At 47.6% G+C, this 18,992-nt stretch overlaps 1 protein-coding gene across 1 annotated transcript in view; it reads left to right on the top strand.

The window, feature by feature from the left end:
• The window catches only part of PTPRS (protein tyrosine phosphatase receptor type S), a 203,668-nt gene that overhangs the window by 88,625 nt on the left and 96,051 nt on the right, over positions 1–18,992 (top strand). Inside the window, exons 4-6 of the mRNA XM_078378875.1 lie at positions 10,887–11,032; positions 11,681–11,822; positions 16,500–16,688. Coding sequence (XP_078235001.1) covers positions 10,887–11,032; positions 11,681–11,822; positions 16,500–16,688 — 477 coding nt within the window. The remainder of the gene's footprint in view (positions 1–10,886; positions 11,033–11,680; positions 11,823–16,499; positions 16,689–18,992) is intronic.

The following is an 18,992-nucleotide window of genomic DNA, read 5'->3' as shown; positions in this document are numbered from 1 at the left end:
AGCATAAATTTTCCCCACATCCCAACCGTTTTTTATTTATTTTGTTGAAGACAATGGCTGTTGTCGACTCTTCAATCTTCTGAATCCAGGGGGTTCCGGTGCAGGTATGATAGCAGAAAGTCTGGTTCATCTTCAGCAGAGGGTGGCATAGCATGTTCCAGGCCACTGGCAATAAGGGAAGCATTCAAATAGCCAAACCTGCTTCCTTGTTGCACTGAGAGCCAAAACTCTTTCTTTACAACTTTAAAACCTTGTTCTGATGGAATGAAACCTGGAATCTGGCAAAAGAACTAGATGGCATATTCTGATGACATCAACATTACAGTGTAGATTAAAGAAAACACAATATTGGATAGCTAAAATTACAATTACAATAATGTTTGCATAATAAGAGTACTTAACAATTTTCAGGAAAAGAAAACATATTGAAAACATATTATTCAGAAATATAAGCACAACATACTGCTAAGAGGCAAAAGCAAAACATTTTAAGGTATACAGATTTTTTGCATAGAAATATGTGACACAGACAACTTCCCCACTGAAGACAAACACACCATGAATTTCTTGTATGATACTTGACTGGAGAGATACATATAGAGCTTGGCAAAAGAACAGCAACTTATTTTGAGGGATGAGTAGTAAAGAATGATCCTGGTATGCATCTGCCTTGCTCTGGGGCAAAGTTCTTAAACTGTACAACTGACTGAATTAAAAAGTTGCCTGCTAGTGCCCTTAAATTTCCCTTGGACTGAAAATATGTTTCTACAGGCAAGCATGTCAGATGAATCAGCATCACAGTGTACAAAATTGCCTACTGTGGGGCCTACTTGTAGGGAATAATATGTTTCTCTGTCTCAGGGATAAATAGACAAAGTTTTCATATTACATTAGAAAATAATTTTCAAGGAAAACTGTGACATGTAAAAGAATAAACATACAGTGTCTACAACAAAATTAAATTCATATTAGGAAAAACTCTAAGGCTAAAACTGCAGTTAATTTTGAGCATAAAACTAAGAATTGCTTCTCTAAAATTCAATACTTTAAGATCTGTCTAACAGATGAAACACATGTCATGCACTTTTATCCTGCAGAAAGAAAAACAAACATTTTTGACAATTTACAGCATTTGCAACAAACATTTTCTCAGGGATGTGACACTGTTACTCCTGGAAGGCAGAGACAGGAATGCAGGCTTGTATGAAGTCCCATATGCTCACAGCAATGCAAGGTATGATAGGATTTGTAGTTCTAAGAACATGGAACCTAGAGTGTGCAGGACATCATTTGGATCCTTACAAGTGGCTTGAGTGTAAACAATGCTTTCTCCAAATTGGAAGGTGATGGGGGAAAACTTTCTGGTTCGCCTCCTCCCACCCCAATATGCAGCATTAGTCTCTCTACTGTCCAGGTGGGAGGCATTCTTTGGTGATCTATATAATTGCCATGTCCGGCTGAGTAGGACTTTTCATTCAAACAGGATTAGCACATGGAAAAAGCAGTTCAAAACAAGCTTCATATTGGGGTGTAGCAGCCACCCCTCTTAGATTCTCTTCCTTCTCCCCTTCCTTATATGATCCATCAAATGCTTGTAAAGCTGCTTTTGTACCCCCAGTCTATGATATCAAAGAAATCTGGGCCTGGGTCCCAATTCCATGAAATATCATGCAACTTTGGCTGAACAGGCGGAGATACTGAGGTAGCTGCAGCTTCTTTCAGACCAGCAAGGAAGGGAGTCAGGCATGCAGTTTGATTTGCTGATTGGAATGCGTTTAAAGATACTCCTGCTGCTTGAGTTAAAGCTGTTGTCATGAAGCTTTGCTGAACAGCAGTAGCAAATGCAGCTCCTCCCATAAACATTGGCTGAATTATAGGACCATCAGGGGATGCACCAGCATTAATTTCCACTGGCTTAGGGCAAATGAGTCCTTCTGCTGGTGAAAAGGAATCTTTTGTCAAGGCCTTGCAGTCGTTAAGCCATGGGGCAGATAAAGAGTCCATCCCACTGTCCTGGTTACTGCTTTGCAGTTGGCGGATGCCTTGAGATGGGGGCAGTTCACAACTAGCAGAAACAGCTGGCACATCTCTCTGTGCTTCTGCTGCTCCCTCAATGACAGGAGGGGCAGAAATGACACCAGTTTCTGCACAAGCACCTGTTGTATCCATTGAAGGATGGTTATCAATCTCAGTTGCTTGAGGTGGCAGTGCTTTTAATTCATCAGGCTGGTCAGAATGAGACGAAGGGTGCAGCAGGGAAGCCAAAGAGGCTGAAGGGAGTGGAGGCAGAATTTGAGGGAGTTGTTTAATCAGATTAGCCTCGAATTCTGGATCGAAAAATATGTTACGTGTGTCTTGGAGGCAAGTACACACTACAAATTGTTCCTGAACATTGGATAAAGAAGTTCCCATGTTGCTAAACGTGTAGGTGTCTTACTGGACAAATTCCACTCACCCGAGGGATCCTTGCGGATGATTGACGCGTCTTGGGGCCTGTGTCAGGCGAGATGAGTGCGAATTGTCGAAAGTTGACCTCAGTCCTACTCATCGGGATCCAGAGGATGCATGCGCGCGCTGTAGCCCTTCCATACCGGGCGTGATGAGTAGGTGGTCTTCGAGAATGGACCTCAGAGAGGGCACCATTTTGTCGGGATCTGCAAGATGAGAGGAAGTAGGGGTCTTGCAGATGAAGCCTCAGGGCAGGGATCTTTCTCCTCAACCAGCAAGGAGAAAGGAAAAGAGACACAGGATACTCAAGTGTGGTTTCAGGACGGGAACAACAGCATGCCGTCAGGCTGTTCAGAGGGAATCTCTCTCTCTCCTCCTCCACGCCCTCATTTATTGATTCCTACTACCTTTCGCCCTGGTTAATTAATACTATTTTCAACAGAGGTAACTAATTTCCTTGAATACACAGGCATCAGTAAACAGAGTGCTGGTTAACAGAGACAGATAATGGTCAACAGATAATTTCCTGAGTACATAGACAAGTTAGACAAGTTCTTGAATACACAACAGTGTAGAGACTGCAACTACATTATCCAGAGACAATAGACAGCAGGTCAATGATTTATCCGTTACTGGAAACTAGTGACTTGCAGTTTTAGCATGAGGCCTGCCATTGCCATAGATATATACATTTGTTACTGCCACAGACATATACATTGCAACAGCATAACAGCATAAATTTTCCCCACAAGCTGCATCTTTGCTAGCAGCCTATAAAATGACATTTTGTTAACCACTGGCTTTAATGTCAGCTACCACAGTTTCCTTTTTAGAGGCAGATGCTGAACACCTGTCCCAGAGGTGCAAAGGTAACCCCTTTCTAGACTTTCAATCTAAACTGAACCCTTTACTAAATTCTGACCTGTTGCCCTCTAGTTTAAGAAATAATTTTAACCTTTTCCCACCTGTTTTCCAGAAAGTGCCATATTAACAGTACACTGTAATACCCCGAGGGCTATCTCTCTCTAAATTTATTTTAAATATTTTAATTCTGCTAAAAATGTGTTTATTTTTTATATACACATGGAACGCTATAGCCAAGTCTAAGATCATCCACACGATTCCGTTCCCTCTCACTCTGTATGGAGGTGAAATCTGGGCAGCGAAGAACGGCAGCAGAAAACAGATTAATTCATTCTAAATATGGTGCTGGAGGGAGAGTTTGGTGAAAGAAAAGGCAGAGAAGTGAGTCCTGGATCAAATCAAGCCTGAACTTTTTCTGGAAACAAAAATAGCAAAGCTGCTTGCTTGGCATCCTGAGAAGTCGAGGCTCTTCGGAAAAGACGGCGATGCTTGGAAACGTGGAAGGCTGCAGGAGAAGAGGAAGCCCGGATCCAAGATAGACTGATCCCTTCGAGGAAGCCACAACTTTTGAGTTTACCAAAGCAGAGCAGGGCGGTTGAGGACGGGGCCTTTCAGAGGCCTTTCCTCCACAGGGCCGCCCTCCACTGAAGGCGACTCGAACCCGCAACATTGCCGTGCCTGGCAGAGCCTCAATGGGCTGCTTCCTGAAAATGCGTACATCAGTTAAAAACCTATTCCTCTTCCCTGCTGCTCTGCTTTTCATTTAAAGCAATCATTGGCAGGGTGTGTTTTTTCTTCTCTCTCTCTCTCTGAGATGTTTGATTGATTAATTGGGAGAGCAAAGGAGCGGAGAAGGAAAAGGCAACTTTGCATGTATAAAAACACATAGGAGTGCGCCTATATGAATATGCATTTTCAGGGAGGACCAGCCTGGTGTATGATTCCGGAGGGGGGGGGACCCACAAACCCGTTCTCCTTTTTTTTTTTTTTTTTTTGCTTTGTTTCCCCCCAAAATCTTTTAATTGATTCAAGAACATAGATTGCGGGGGGGGGGGGGAGTTGGAGAAGGAGAGAGAGAGAGAGAGAGAGAGAGAGAGAGAGAGCGAATGAAGGAGATATTTGAATAATTTATTGGCCTTTGAAGTTGGCAGAGAAATTTCAGCTGCCTTGGGGGAGACATTTCTCCTGGTTCTAAAAGGGTTTTTTCTCCTCCTTTTGAATTCAAGGAGAGAGAGAGGAGTATTTGGCGCTCTCCCTTCTCTCTCTCTCTCTCTCTCTCTCTGTGCAAAGTGCAAGCCAGCACTTGTTCTGGACTACACCTCCCATGATCCCCAGAGAGATGGGATCTGGGGCAATGGGTGCTGTAGTCCCGATCGTTGCCCAGAGGGAGGCAGAAAAAGAAGGGCAGGCGGGCAGGCGCTGGACCGCTTTCCCTCGCCAAACGCAGATAATTACTGCCGGGGATAAACCCTGCTGCTAATTGGCTCTCGCTCTCTCTGTTCATTTCTCTCCCTAAATGTATAATTCAGAAAGGATGCATTCAATAAGGAGATTAATTAGGAGGGCAGGCGCCGGAGAGCCGGATGGATCCGGTGGCGGCCGATCCGCTCTGGGTTTTTAGTCGGACCCTTGATGGCCGGTTCCGGAGGTGCCGCACCAAATGGCATCGTGGAAGAGCTCAAGGGTTAAGGAATCCGTCTACGGAGCCCGAGGTCAGGACTTCAAATCCCCCGCTGGGCCTCCCTGATGGGGGCTGGACTGGATGGTCTCTAGGATGCCTTCCCGCTCAGCCATTCTAAGATTCTGGGATGACGATTGCACCTCTTTGAGGTAGAGCCAGCTAAGGAAACGTGTGGTGCAGCCCAAGGAGGGGTCGTTTTGCACCTTCGTACGGCGGCTACGTCAGGATTAAGGGAGGCCGAAAACCAGGGACGGATTCGCTGGGTGACACACGTGGATTGGGGGGGGGCGTCGTCCAAGCCCAGGCTGACTATGTTTTGGGGGGGCTCCCCTTCTGGTCTTTCCCCATTCCTTCTGTGCTCTTTTTCCTCCCTATTTGTTTTTTTCTTTTCTGCTGAAAGGGACCTGAGTCGCCAGAGGAAAGGCCTGCAGGTCTCTCTCTCTCAGCAATCTATAATTTTTCCCTTGCTTTGGGGGCGAGTGTTGAGCGTTGAGTGTGTTTGCTTTCCTGCGTGCTTCTCTTCCCCACCTTGATCTCCTCGGCTAATGGACTTTTTATGACACAGTCCAAAAAGCCTGGTGAATCTGAATGAAATAAATTTAATTTACAGTAATGTGTTTCTTTTTCTTGCTTTGGGAAACCGGGGGGGGGGGGGGAAGGGAGCCCCTGCTTTCATGGACCTTAATTTATATTTTCTTTATTATTCTTTGTTTGTTTAGGGGAGATGACTGCCGTTGCTTTTCTGGCATGGTTTTGTTTTCTCGCTTTTGTCTAGTTAAAGTCTCGTCAGAGGCCTCAAATCCTTCCACCCACCCACCCAAAAGACACCCAGGCAAAGAAAAAAAAAACATTAACTAAGGGTGGGCAGGGAGCAGTACCACAGGTGGCCCTGGGCTGCAGCTCCCATCATCCCCGGTTGATGAAGTTGGTTCAGGCAGATGGGAGTTGTAGTCTGTTTGGGAAACCGCAGGCTGAATTGTGAACCTTATTTCCCTCTCCCCCGCCCCCCCGGTATTTTGAGCAGCCTGACCCTGCTGCATTATGAAAAGTTAACATTTCTAATCGGACGTTCTGGGTGTCCAGAACTGGGGGGTTCTGGGGTAGCATCACGTTTTCCGAGAGGGGTCATTTTTAAGAGAATAGTGCATGACTGAGCCAGGGTGGTTTTCGCTGAGAGTGCACTGAACTCTGATTTCAGAGACCTGGGTTCGAATCTCAGGCTGGCCATGGAAACTGACCAGGGGTGTGGCGCCGATAAAGCCCTTCCTGAAAATATCTCATATACTTTGAAAACCCTGCCAGGTTCACTGTAAGACTTGGCAGAATCCTACATTTCTTAATCAGCGGAATTTGAACTCTGGACTTTCCATCCCAGAAGCAGAAACGAGGTGGGCGCGAAGAGCACTCTTTAAAGAAACCTACATGTATTTGTATTTTTTTCACCAGCATTTGAACCAGGGTTTTAGTCTGGTGGCCCATTGGATTTTTATTTTCTTAGCTACAGTACAGAGTTTGGTTTCACCATCCTGGTAGGACAGATCCTTCACCTAGCTTTGGGGGGGGGGGGTGAGGAGCAGCCCCAGTGCTAAAAAGTCATATGTTTTCTTCATGCAGCCCAAGTTAAAGTTTTGTGCCAGGCTTAAACTGAAGGCAAAGCAAAGGTGGTTCTAGCAAGGAAAAGAAAATTAAAATAAAAAAAATATTGTCCCTTTAGGCACGCAAAGGTTTCATTGCTCTGTCTCCATCCAAGGCTGTGTAGTCTCTCTCTTGACCAGTTGCAGAGCATAAGCAAGCTGAATAGCAAAATGCTTGTGACAGAATACACAGGTTTTTTTTTCTCTTTGAAGGGCACACTCTTTCTGAATACGGAATCAGCGTCCCATCCAGTGAGTTTCCAAGAAAGGGTCTAATTTTGATATTTTTTAAACCATACCCTCATTCTTCTCGTGCTCTGTACTCCCCTTGTTTTAACTCTTGCATGTGGTTGTAATAAGGTAGTGGTGGTGGGGAGTTTATATAATTACCGGTACATTATAATACATTTTAATTCCACTTTTCTCTTCTTTATTTAAAATCCCAAGCTTGCAAAACAAAATTCCCTGAATTTTAATTTATTGCCTCTAATTCATTTTTTAAAAATTCCCTGAAGCTGTTAAAATGTGCTAGTTTAATAGTGGAGTTCTTAACTACAAGATACCACCAATGATGTTATCTTTCCGTAATAATGAATATTTCCTGCTACTTTAATTCATTACTGGCCATTTCTGGGAATTTTAAATTAATATTTCCCCCCAAACTAAACAATTCAACATGTTAATTACCATATTACAAAGTGAATTAAAGCTAGATATTTATCTGCACATTTTATATGAGTGTGATTTTTTTCTTTAGTGATGGAACCGTCATATATTACTGGGAAATCATACACTTCTAAGTGCTGCGGGAAATTCCGGGACTATTGACAAATATTGTGATGTGATCTGCCCCTATTTCATCATCATTAGGGCCTGTCTTAGACCTTTAAAAGCCTTTTGATCCCTCGAAGTATTTTGTGGCTTGGTTTCAAACAGGTAATCAAGAGCCGTTTGGTTTACAAAAGCCCGGCTCCTCACTGGGTTAAAAAGTGCTAGAACCAGTTTGGGTTTATGGATCAAAGCCTCTTCCTGTGTTTGAAGAGTACTGTAGTTTCTTTCACAGTGGGTCCAAGCATGGAGCGTTCCAACCTTGTCAGGCGTTCCTGGCGTGGCCGCTGTGCTGAAGCTGGCAACAGGAACAGAACACGCTTGAGGGCGTGAGGCGGGTCAGAGTTCGAGAGACGAGGTGTGGAACCACTCAACCACTCTTGATTTCTAATCCTGGAAGATGGAGGGGGGGGGGAATTCACCACTTATTTGGAGACATCCTTTTTTCCCTTCCCTCTAAACCCACCAAGGCAAAAGATTTCACATGGAAAAGGCCCTCCTGGACTTGATTTTTCGGCAAGACTTGGCTTGCGGAAGAGTCGATGTGCGGCTTTGGGTTAATTTGATCCTTTCCCATTTGTTTCCATAATTATTCTTGCCAGCTGGGAAGAAAATGCTGCTGCTGCTGCTTCTTAAAAACAAAAAACAGAAACAAGGCAGATGAGATGGGTACAGATGGGCTTTTCAGATTTTTGTGGATTGTAACCCCCATAATTTTGTGTTCTGCCTGATAGACACCTCAGTGTGGCTCACCTGGGTTGAAAGGTCTCATCTGGGCAGCTTAGCTCGGCCTAGCTTCCTGTCCAGAAAGAAATCTCCCAGCTTGCTCTGGGGCAGGAACAGGAGGCGTGAGCGGCGCTCAGCCTAGCTCTACCTCCAAACCTTCCACTTGAGGCCTCTCTTATGGGCCAGCCATATTATAAGCATCTGTAGGGTGCCAGTGTATCAGCTTGAGCTCCCCAAAAGTGGGATGATGGGATTTGTAGTCCAAGACATATAAACATTCTCTCCCCCCCCCCAAAGGTGGCAGCCGTCCACTGGGACATCCCGATGAGTCGGGTCACGCCCTGTGCCCAGACCTGCTTCTTCAAGGAGGAACCACTCGGTGCCACAGTCTCTGGACGCCCTTTGGAACTCCAGGGTGCCAAGGCAGCTGAAAGAGGAGACAGAGAAAAAAAATACAAGTAGAAAAAATGCAATAAAAATATTTTTTTCAAAAAAAGAGGGGAGAGGACCAGCTTTTCCAGCTTGCAAGGATGCTGCATTTATGGGGGGGGGGGAGTCTGGCTAGGTGAAAAATTTTGTGTCCTCCGTGTGTATGGGGGAAGGAAGTCTCCTCGGGAGAAGAGGTTTCTTCCAAGCCAGAGGGTCTCCTGAAAGTGCTTTCTCCCAAGGAGACCACAGGAGGAACAGTCCTACAGTGGAGCATGTTTTCCCTCTCACTCAAACAAACACCTGCAGCCGGAGTTCTAGCTCGGGCTCCCCGCTGCTCAGCCGGAGAAGTCTCATCCTGGTCTTGCGAGATGATTTGTTTTTATTTTTTATTTTTGCTCTCCTGTCCTTCTCGATTTCTGATCTTGCTTTTTGTGTCTCCAGACTTTGGGGGGGAGGGGGGAGAACCACCGTCATCATATGCTTCTTGGACTCCCCCCTCAGCTTCTTTCTCAGACCGGCTTGATATTGGACTGTTCTCAGATTTTGGCTTTGGATCCCCCCCCTCAAAACCGGGTGACCTGATGCCCTGATAGGACTCTTTCTTGCTGGCCCTGAGGATCGGGCCCCTCCGGGAGCAGAAGAGTTCAGGCTGGACACCCGACAAATCATTCCCTGCTTGTAATTTGTGTCCTCTTGCAATAGCTGAGGCATAACAACATCAGCACTGGTAACTGAAGTTGGGACAATCTGACTTGTGTAACGTTCTAGTTACTTTTCCAGTTAGGGGATGGTGGGAGAATATCTCGGGGGTCCAGCCCTCAGATCTCCTGCCCCTTTCGTTCGCTTTCTTAGGAATATGGCGGCAAGGATCAGAGGGGTGGTAGGAGAAGGCGATCAGGATCACAGACTAGCTGTGTGTATGTCATATTTGGGTGTTTACTGGGGTTGTGGTCATTACGTGGCCTCCCATTGCCTCCGACTTACGGCCTCTTCTGGAGAAGCGATCTCCAAACGGCATGGCTCCATTCTTGCGAAGTCGAGGTCGTGGTTTCCTTGATGGTGTCAGCCCATCTCACATTGGCTCTTCCTCCCTTCCTACGTGATGGTCTTTCCTGGCGAGTCCCGTCTCACCCTGATGTTCAACAACCACAGTTTCCTGCTTTGGGGCTTCTCTGAAGCCACTAAAAAGTGGGTCTCGTGGACTGGGCTTGGAGGCAGAGGCTGAATTGGGCATCTCTGGGGGATCAGTTGTGCCAAGCTGTACTTTTGCGGCGCTCCCCCGTCTCGTCAGCTTGAAAATTTAGTGAAATATTAAAATAACCGAGCTCCAGCTGTGCCCTGAAATGCCTCTCCGTTTCTTCGAAAGGAAGCGCAAGGAACGACACTTGGCCCCGACCGTATTCAACTGAAATCTGGCTTCATACTGCCCCATAGCACTTAAAACACTCTCTGGGTGGTTTGCAAATTATGCAGGCTGTATATTGCACCACCACCCCGGTGAGCTGGATATTCAATTTACTGAAATTGGAAAGATGGAAGATTGAATGAACCTCAAGCCGGCTACCTGGGATTGAACCCAGGCCGTGAGCAGAGTTTCTCATTAACAGACATATAAGGTGTCAGTAGAAAGAATAAAAATCTTTCATTACTTACAGTTGTGAACAGATCAACAGCAAACTAGCAGACAGACAACCTGGACTGCAATAGACTAAGAGAGGGAAGAGGAACACTCAGCAGAGAGGCGGGGCTCTGCTTGAATTTAGAGGCAGGAGGAAATGATTGGTTAGTGTTGGATAGATTGACAGTCACCCCAGCCTAGAAAAGGGCCCTCCCAGTCACTCAAACCACCGGCAGCATGCGAGGTTGTAAAAACTCTTTACATTTTTTTTATTGCAAAGCCCATTAGGCCAAGCCAGGGTGGGCCAGCTGGCCAAGGCTGATGGGAGCTGTAGTCCACCAAACTCCCATGCTCTCTAATCTCTTGAGAGTGTAGATCACCAGCGGTTTCCAAAAACTCCTAACAGGTAGAAGGAAGAGTGGCTAGGTACAGAAAGGAAGAGAAATAGAAATGGGTTTGGTTGATCAGATGGGAAAGAAAGCTCCGAGGGACCTGCTGTCACTCAGTGGGGTTGGAGCACTTGTTTGTGGAGCCAGGGCAAGAGTTCGAATCGTGTCTTTTCCTGCTGGAAAGACACAATTCGAGATCTCCTGCGCCAGCTCATCCCATTGATTAAGTATCCTTTTTTCTTTTTCTTTCCCTCTTTTTCTGGGTCAAGGTCCCCCGGTGTTTATCAAGACTCCTGTGGATCAGATCGGGGTTTCCGGTGGGGTGGCGTCCTTCGTCTGCCAAGCCACAGGGGACCCGAAACCTCGCGTGACCTGGAACAAGAAGGGGAAGAAGGTGAATTCTCAGCGGTTTGAGGTAAGCGGCGTTTGCAAGGTTCTGCCTGTAGAGTTTTGTGGGGTTTTGAAAAGAAAATTCAACCCATTGCTTGTCAAAATGGAACCTGGGAGAGAAAAGTGCTGGAATGGACGAGGAAGCATGGGTTCGAATCTGTATTTCCCCACAAGCAAACTGTCTCTCCGCCTATCTCTGTGAAAATAAAGAAATAGGGCTGATGACAGTATAGATGCTCTTCTTAAGCCTTGCTCTTAACATGTCCCAGAACTTTGCATATTTAGATAGAAATCTAGTAAATAAATAAATAAATAAAATTTCTTTCCGAAAACCCTGAAAAAAAGGGTCTCCAGAAGTCAGAATAGTCTTGATGGCCCATCATTGTTGTTGTTATTGCACTGTGGATGGTAATCCATTTTTCTAAATTTTGAGTTCTGATAAGAATCAAGGGAAGCTTTGCAAGAGCTGAGCTGCCTGCTTTGCAAGAACTCAGCTGCAGGGCCTCAACTCGACCCAAGCCCCAAAAACCACTCTGCTTCTTCCGTCGACCTCTTTGTGTATCAAAGTGGATGATCCTTCTTCAGCCTTCCAGCACATCTTACTCTCTCTCTCTTACACACACACACAATATCCTTGTAAGTTTTTCTTGTCCTTTGCCTCCCTCCATCCCAGACTATCGAGTTTGACGAGGGCGCGGGGGCCGTCCTGCGGATCCAGCCCCTGCGCACCCCCAGGGACGAAAATGTCTATGAGTGCGTGGCCCAGAACACCGTCGCCGAAATTACCATCAGCGCAAAACTCACCGTCCTGAGAGGTAAATGGGGAGGGGGGGAAAACCCTAAACCATTTTTTACTTTTAAAAAACCCACACCAAACGATGCTACCAGTGGGTTCTTAAACAACGCTCAGGGTTTCGGTTGGGAGGGTTTAAGGCTGGAATGTTAGCCGGTTGACCTCTGAAGAAATCGGCTGCTTCGCTGGGTTCACATGTACGGCGCATGTCTGCAGGCTGGGGTCTGGGGTGCGGAAGCTGCACATGGTTTCCCGTGTCGTAGCAGCTCCGCTGAACTTCACGAATCAGGCGAGGGGCGCTGGTTGACAAGGATCATGGCCCCACTAGCTGCCCCCTCCCAGTGGCAAGCATCATGGCTAGCTTCTCCCCCTCACCCCACCACACGGGGCTCCCTTGAGGCCTTGTTAGGCTGTGTGCTAATTACTGTGGCGCTCCAGTTAATGAATGCACATCTCAACTGCAGCACCCAAACTGGCACATTTGATGAAAGGGCCAGCAAGCTTTACACTCTTGCCTCTTCAAATAGGCCAGCTTTGAATTCCTGGCATGATTGAGCGGCTTTGCGCTGCACTGGTGCGCTCTATCCCTTCAACAGACTGGGTGCAAGACTTGCAGGGTCCGTTCGGTTTTTCTGGCCAAACTTCAGAATGCCATTTTGGGGTTGGGCTCATTAAGACTCTTTCTTTCTATCATTCCTCCCCACCACCACACAGACACACACTCTTCTGCAACTTGTAGGTTTACATTCTGGTAACCCAAACAGAGTATAGATTCCCACCAGAACGCCATTGTGCTGTTCTACAAATGGTTGTGTGGCCTCTTCCCCGGAACTTGATTGCTGTTGGATTTTGCATCAACGTTGACAACACATGACTGCTAAGTTTTGCATGTTGTTGCAGGAGACTGCGGGAGCAACAGCCCGCAAAATCTCTCTCTTTCCAAAACCCAGAATCTAGGAGGTTCTTTTTCTTGTCCGACTTACAGAGAAACCGATAAATAGATAGAACTGGGAAGGCCCAGATAGATAAAACAGGGAAAGCCGGGATAGATAAAACTGAGAAAGCCCAGATAGATAAAACTGGGAAAGCACGGATAGTAATAATACAAAATGGTCCCCATCCTACTGAGTACTGCATAGCCATGGGGCACAGCCAGGCATTTGACCCATACCCAGAAAAGCTTTTAGAGGATCACTACGGTTCCTTCCCTTGCTGGAGCGCTCTCTAATTTTCAGCTTTTTACTCCTGTGTTTGTTTTTATTGCATTGTTTTGCCTTTTTTTTTCTTTTTTGGTCCGTGTGGGTGTAACGTAGCAAACAACGAAGGCGCTAAATGTTCTTGAAGGTGATCCTGGCTGCAATTCTTGTGTGGGTTGCGGCATTCCACCGTGAACATCTGGGGAGGTGGGGAAGCCCGGCTCCTCTTGGTTTTCCCGCCCCGGGAACCAGAATTGAAAGACAACGTTAAAAATACTTGCAGTAACAACATCAGTAATTGCACAGATTCCAGCGCTATTTTATTTTTATCGTTGCATTAAATAGCAACGGGCTGGTGTCGGGCCTGTAAATCCGGCAGGATTTAACAGCCGAACGAAACCCCAGCAAACAGAAGTCACTCGCCCATTCCAGATAACATCTACCTGGGCAAAAGCCATCCTCAAACTCTCCCACCCAGCCAGTCCTTTCTGGCTCTCTCACCCTTTGGAGCGGTTCTCCTCCTACGGAGGTCTCCTTTTGACTTTCTGCTGTTTTTTTCTGGGCTGCGTGAAAGGGCCAGAAAGGGACGCCATGAGCCTCTGCTTTTCAGGAAGGGCCTGGCCGGTTCGTCTTCCGCCACTCCTCTGCTGTCTCCCCCTGGCCTTCGCCCCTCCCCAGTGTTCCTCTTTTCGCGCCTCCCTTCTGGCCCTCTCCCGTCCATTCCTCCAAGGCTGCCTTGCCCTCCTGCCCCATTCACCGTCTCCAGGATCAAGGGAGAGAAACCCCGGTATCCAGCTAGCTCCCTTCTTTTCCTCCCTCCCTCCCTTCCTTCCATCATCAGCTCCTTTCTTCCATCAACTTTACTTCCTCCCTCCCTGCCACCTGCCAGGCATTGCAGTGTCCTAGACAGTTTCAAGTGAACCAACACCTTCAGCTGAGCAAACCCTTCGACGACCTTCAAAACTCAGCCTTTTATACTTCCTCTTTATTGAGCTTGTTGCCCACCCCACCCCATCCCACCTCTGGCTTTGTGGGCTCTGTTCTTCTTCCTGTGCCAAGCGATCAGCTGTGGTTGGTGTGCCTGCTCTGGGGCAGGTGAACTGGTTGGAGGGTGGCGCTGGGGCCCCAGCGGGGTCGTGCCCCCTTCATCTCGGAATTGGAGGATTTTCTGTGTGTGCACCAGCTCTGTCCTTGGGCATGACATGACTCTCCACTGAGATGGGTGTGTCTTGAGGTCAGACTTCTAGCACCGTAGCTTGTCGCCTGAGCATCTATCTGGCCGTCGTGGCCCAGAGCCGGTGGGGCTGCCAGGGTTGGCCTGGGGTTTGCCAGTCTCACAGGTGCCCTTTACATTCTCCAGTGCTGTAGAATCCTCCTCCTTGAGGTACCACAGTCAGGGCATGATGCTGTTGCCGTGTCAACGCCCCTGCGCCCACCCACCTTCTGGCCCCTCTGGAGTTGGCAGGACACACCGTCCTCTGTGGGGAGCCTCCCCGCCCGCCCCGCCCCCGCCCCCAGCTCATCTCCTATCTGAGCATGCCTCCAGCCTCCGTTGTTTTAATTAAACTCCGAGGAATTCAGCACAAGGTGCCGCAAGATTAACATTTTTGTTTAATTAGGAACCCTCAGTTAATAATGACTGTCTCACGTCGTCCTCCGTTCCACCGCTGGCACGCTCTCTCTAAATCTTTCCCTCCTGTACATGCAGAAGCTCGTGTGTAAAAAAACGCCCCTCCTGTCCAGGAGGCTGGTCGCTCGTTGGGTCGGTCTCTTTCAGCTGATTAATTAGTGGGAGAAATTAATAACTGCTCGTTGGGGCCAGAACAGAGTTGGTGTCAGCCAGTCGTGCAAAGAACGTAAAGACATTGCAAGATGATGTCACTTCTAGCCAATAAGGTGGAACAGACAGGTGGCTCCACCCAAAACAGTAATGTTGCTTTGGGCACATATGTGTTTATATCTGTATATACACTTGGAAAATAATCAGTGGCATAAGGAAAGAGGTGCTGTTTTTATTTTGCGTTGAAAACCTCTCAAACACTCGTCATCCGAATGGATTCCCCCCCCCCCCAATGGTGATGAAAGCATTGAATTATGAAAGCACTTTTCAAAGACTTGAAAGGCTGCCCTTCAGAGGAGGGGCAGGATTTATCCTCGATCCTCCCAGGGTGCAGGACACACCACAATGGACTCAAGAGACAAGAAGCCAGATTTTGGCCGAATCTCAGGGAAAACTTTCTTAACTGTTAGAGCAGTACGACAAGGGAACCGGTTTACCTTGGGAGCTGGTGAGCGCTCCCAACGCTGGAGGCGGTCAAGAGGAAATTGGGCAACTGTCTTGTCTGAGCTCCTTGGATTTGGATCCCTGCCTTGATTGGGGGTGGGCTTGGAGTCAATGGCCTTAGCGGCCCCGTCCAACTCAGTTATTCTGTGATTTTCTGTGATTTTATGATGGTGTGAACTTCAGAATGCTCAAGGCGGTTATCAGAAACATCCAGCAAATAACGTCGCTTTTGTTTTAGGGTGCAGAAAACATTCCTAATATAAATGCGGGTTATTTTTCACAGGGATGGCATTTTTGAAGCTGAGTATTTGTGGAAAAACACCTCCCTCCCTTCATAAGTAATTGTTGATGTAGACAAGCAGCTCGCATGGGGTTCTGGGAATTAGAGTCCAGCAGAATAATTGTTCTCATCTGTATTGGATCAGAAATATGCTCTAAGTTTTCCTGTAAGCCTTTAAAACAAATGCACGGTCTACTTTCCATGGTTGAGCCAAGAACCCTTAGCATGTATTATATGGTACATTAGTTTCCTTATACAGTATCCGGCCCCAGTGATTTAAGGCTGGGATTTTCTTTCTGGCCTAGGAACTGCCTTTTGGGACAAAGGCTGGCCAGTTTCCCATGAATTCCGGGAGTTCATGGGAGTTGAAATTTCCCTGTGCTTCCCAAGGGACTTTACAGAGATGGCACACGTCTCCATACGATGCAGGCGCATCCCTTTGCTAGCACTTCAAACCACCTGGTTCCATCCTACAGGACCTCGGGAGATGCCGGGAGCTCTGGGGAACTCACCAGCACCCCGCTTCCCAAGGCACCTAGTGAAATGGAGTTGAAGATGAAGCCCGTCTCAAGTCTGAAGGACGGCCACCCTAAACAGAGTTTTGTGGTTGTTCACGAGAGTGGCGGTTCCTCCCCTTGGGCCCCCCAGATGTTCTTGGACTCCACCTCCCAGAAGCCTTGACCACTGGCTGTGGTGGTCAGGATTTCTGGGCGTGGTCATCCGAGAACATCTGGGATACCCAAGGTTGGGACTAGAGGGAGCCGCAACCGTTAAAGCAGTATACAACTGCCATAACTGTACAGTGTGAATGCCACCTTTTGTGAGACCAAAGACTTCCTCCCTCCGAACCATGCCTGCCCTCTTCTACACCCAGCTGAAAGTTCCACGTATTCTAAACCCCCCCCCCCGCTAAATTGGTGTTCTTTGACTTCCTTACAGAGGACCAGTTGCCTCCCGGCTTCCCGGTCATTGACATGGGACCCCAGCTGAAGGTGGTGGAGCGCACCCGGACTGCTACCATGCTGTGCGCAGCCAGCGGGAACCCTGACCCCGAGATAGCCTGGTTCAAAGACTTCCTCCCTGTTGACCCCAGCGCGAGCAACGGAAGGATAAAGCAGCTGAGATCAGGTAAAGAGGACCTTCCAAGCTGGCGGGGGAACCCAGGGCCGAGAGCGTCTCCCGGTGTCGGAAAATGCACGCGGGGCCGGGTGCTTGCGTGTGGATGTGGGCACCTAGTAAAAGAAGTTACTTTCTTGCCTATCCGCTGTGCAAGCTTAATGCTGCGATTTGAACATCTGAGGTGTTGGGGTTTTTTTCCCTGACGCAGAAGGCTGTGGCTTGTGGTTTGAGAAGCCCGGTTTTTGGGGAGTGGGGGAGATGGCAGTGTGGTTCAGACGAGTTGTTGTTGTGATTATCTTTCTAGCTCCCCCACACAGACACTGAAAGATGTCTATGCACAGAATAGTAATTCTCCTTCCTACAGCTTGTCCCCCAGACCTCAGCTTGGAAGGAATGTGTTAAAAGGGACAGTGTTACATGGAATTTGATGCCTCTCGGGCAGGGTTTCCCAACCCTCGAGTCCCCAGATGTTCTCGGACTACGACTCCCAGAAACCCTGCTAGCACAGCTGGTGGTGTGAAGGCTTCTGGGAGTTGTCGTCCAAGAACCTCTGGCACCCCTAAGTTTGGGAACCGCTGCTTTAAGAGCCCCACAACATGACTGTTTTTCTTTTCAAAACTGTGCCTCCACCGGCCACATGGCAGCGTTGCCGTCCTTATTTCTGCTTTTTTTCCTTTGGAAATGTTGGCGTTGAGTTATGTGTGCGTGTTTTTAATTTTCGTCACGGGTAAAATCCTGTTGCCGTAGCCGTTTCCCGGACCCAGTGGGCCTTGTGCGCCCGGTCATGACATGGGTAGCCTGGGGCATGTGAAGAGATGCTTTTACTCCCGTGGAATGCTGGATTCGTGCTTAATTGCACTCAATCGCAGAATGACGGAGCTGGAAGGGGCTTTTCGTCTCGCCGTCCCTTGGGGTACTCGGAACATCCCGGGTTCAATGCACCGTGCTGAAGAATGGATTCGAACTCAGTACCTGAGCTGCGTTCCCGGAGCAGAGGCCTTTGAAGGGGTGGACGTGTTTCATCCATCGCCTATCCATCCGTCCATCTGCCAGAACGATTGTGTTCGATTCTGTGAATTTGTCCCTTTTGGCCTGGCATTTTCGCTTCCCTTCTGGTGTCCCTGTTCTGCGTCTGCGAGTGTGTCGTTGTGTGTCCTCTCTCTCTCTGTGAGAGTGTGTGTACTGCTTAATCCAGCATTAAACCTTTCTTGTATTCAGCTAAATATATATACGCTACACCCCCTGGACATCCCTCTCAACAATTCTCCAGCGTTTTATCCTCTGCCTGTTGTATGATTTCAGAGTTGGAGCCCAGGAACTCCGTTGTCGAAAATGTGCGAATGAACCCATTCTGCTTAAAATTAAGCCATGCTTCTAGTCCGCATTGTTCTAAATAAAACGATGGGGACCATGGCAGGCATTCTGAGGGCTCCTAAAGTGGGGGCTCCTTTGCACAGCTGCCTTCCAACATATGACGAGAGCTAAAGGCAACGAACTGCAATCCATCCATAGCGAGTCGGACGAGAAGACTGGGCTGGCTCTGGTACCCGATGGTCTCAAATTGACCCCCAGCAAAGGGCACTAGAGGGCTCGCCGTGTTTTCCTGTCCTGTGAGAAAGGTGCAGGCTTTTGATTTCATACAGAAGTCTTCATCACATTTCAGGAACGAAACAGAAGTGTTCCCCTCTCCAAAAAATGGACAGGATGTGATAGCTGTCATTTAATGCGGGCAAAATGAAACCTTTCCAAGATGCAGAATGAGACAGAGGGATAAAAAGGTGCAATCCCCCCCCACCGCCGCCGCCGCCTTTCTGGACAGGCACAACCGGGCGCAGGCCCCCCTGTCAGGATCTGTCCCAAAAGATCCCCCAAACTCTACTCCATATGCCTTTCTGGTTTGCCCGGAGGTCTGCTTTGGTTGCAACCCTTTGGAAATCCACGTCTCAACTTCTATGTATCACAACCTCTGCTTTTATGTATCACAACCTTCTATGAATCCAGTCGTGTCGTTGCGTGTCTGTGTGTATATTGTGTTGTATGTGGGTTTTTTGTTTTTGTTTTTTCTTTCAAAAGTAACTGGATTATAACCACGCTCTCCTTTATTTTGTTTTTCCTTTCCTGGTTTCTTTTATTACACTCAGATACCTTTGGTAAGTGTGGCTTCCGCTTCAATAAATAATTCCTTCTCTTTAAAAAAGGAAAAGACAATAAATAAATAAACAAGAAATAAACCCAAGTCCTCCTGCTGCTGCCCAGATGCCCGTCTCCCTCCCTCCTTGAAACTAATTCCTTCTTAATGGCTTTTTCCAACAG

The sequence above is a fragment of the Pogona vitticeps genome, chromosome 7 (genome assembly GCF_051106095.1).
Source record: "Pogona vitticeps strain Pit_001003342236 chromosome 7, PviZW2.1, whole genome shotgun sequence".
Lineage (NCBI taxonomy): Eukaryota > Metazoa > Chordata > Lepidosauria > Squamata > Agamidae > Pogona > Pogona vitticeps.
Note: the sequence above shows the minus strand (reverse complement) of the source record. Positions and strands in the feature narration are given on the sequence as shown.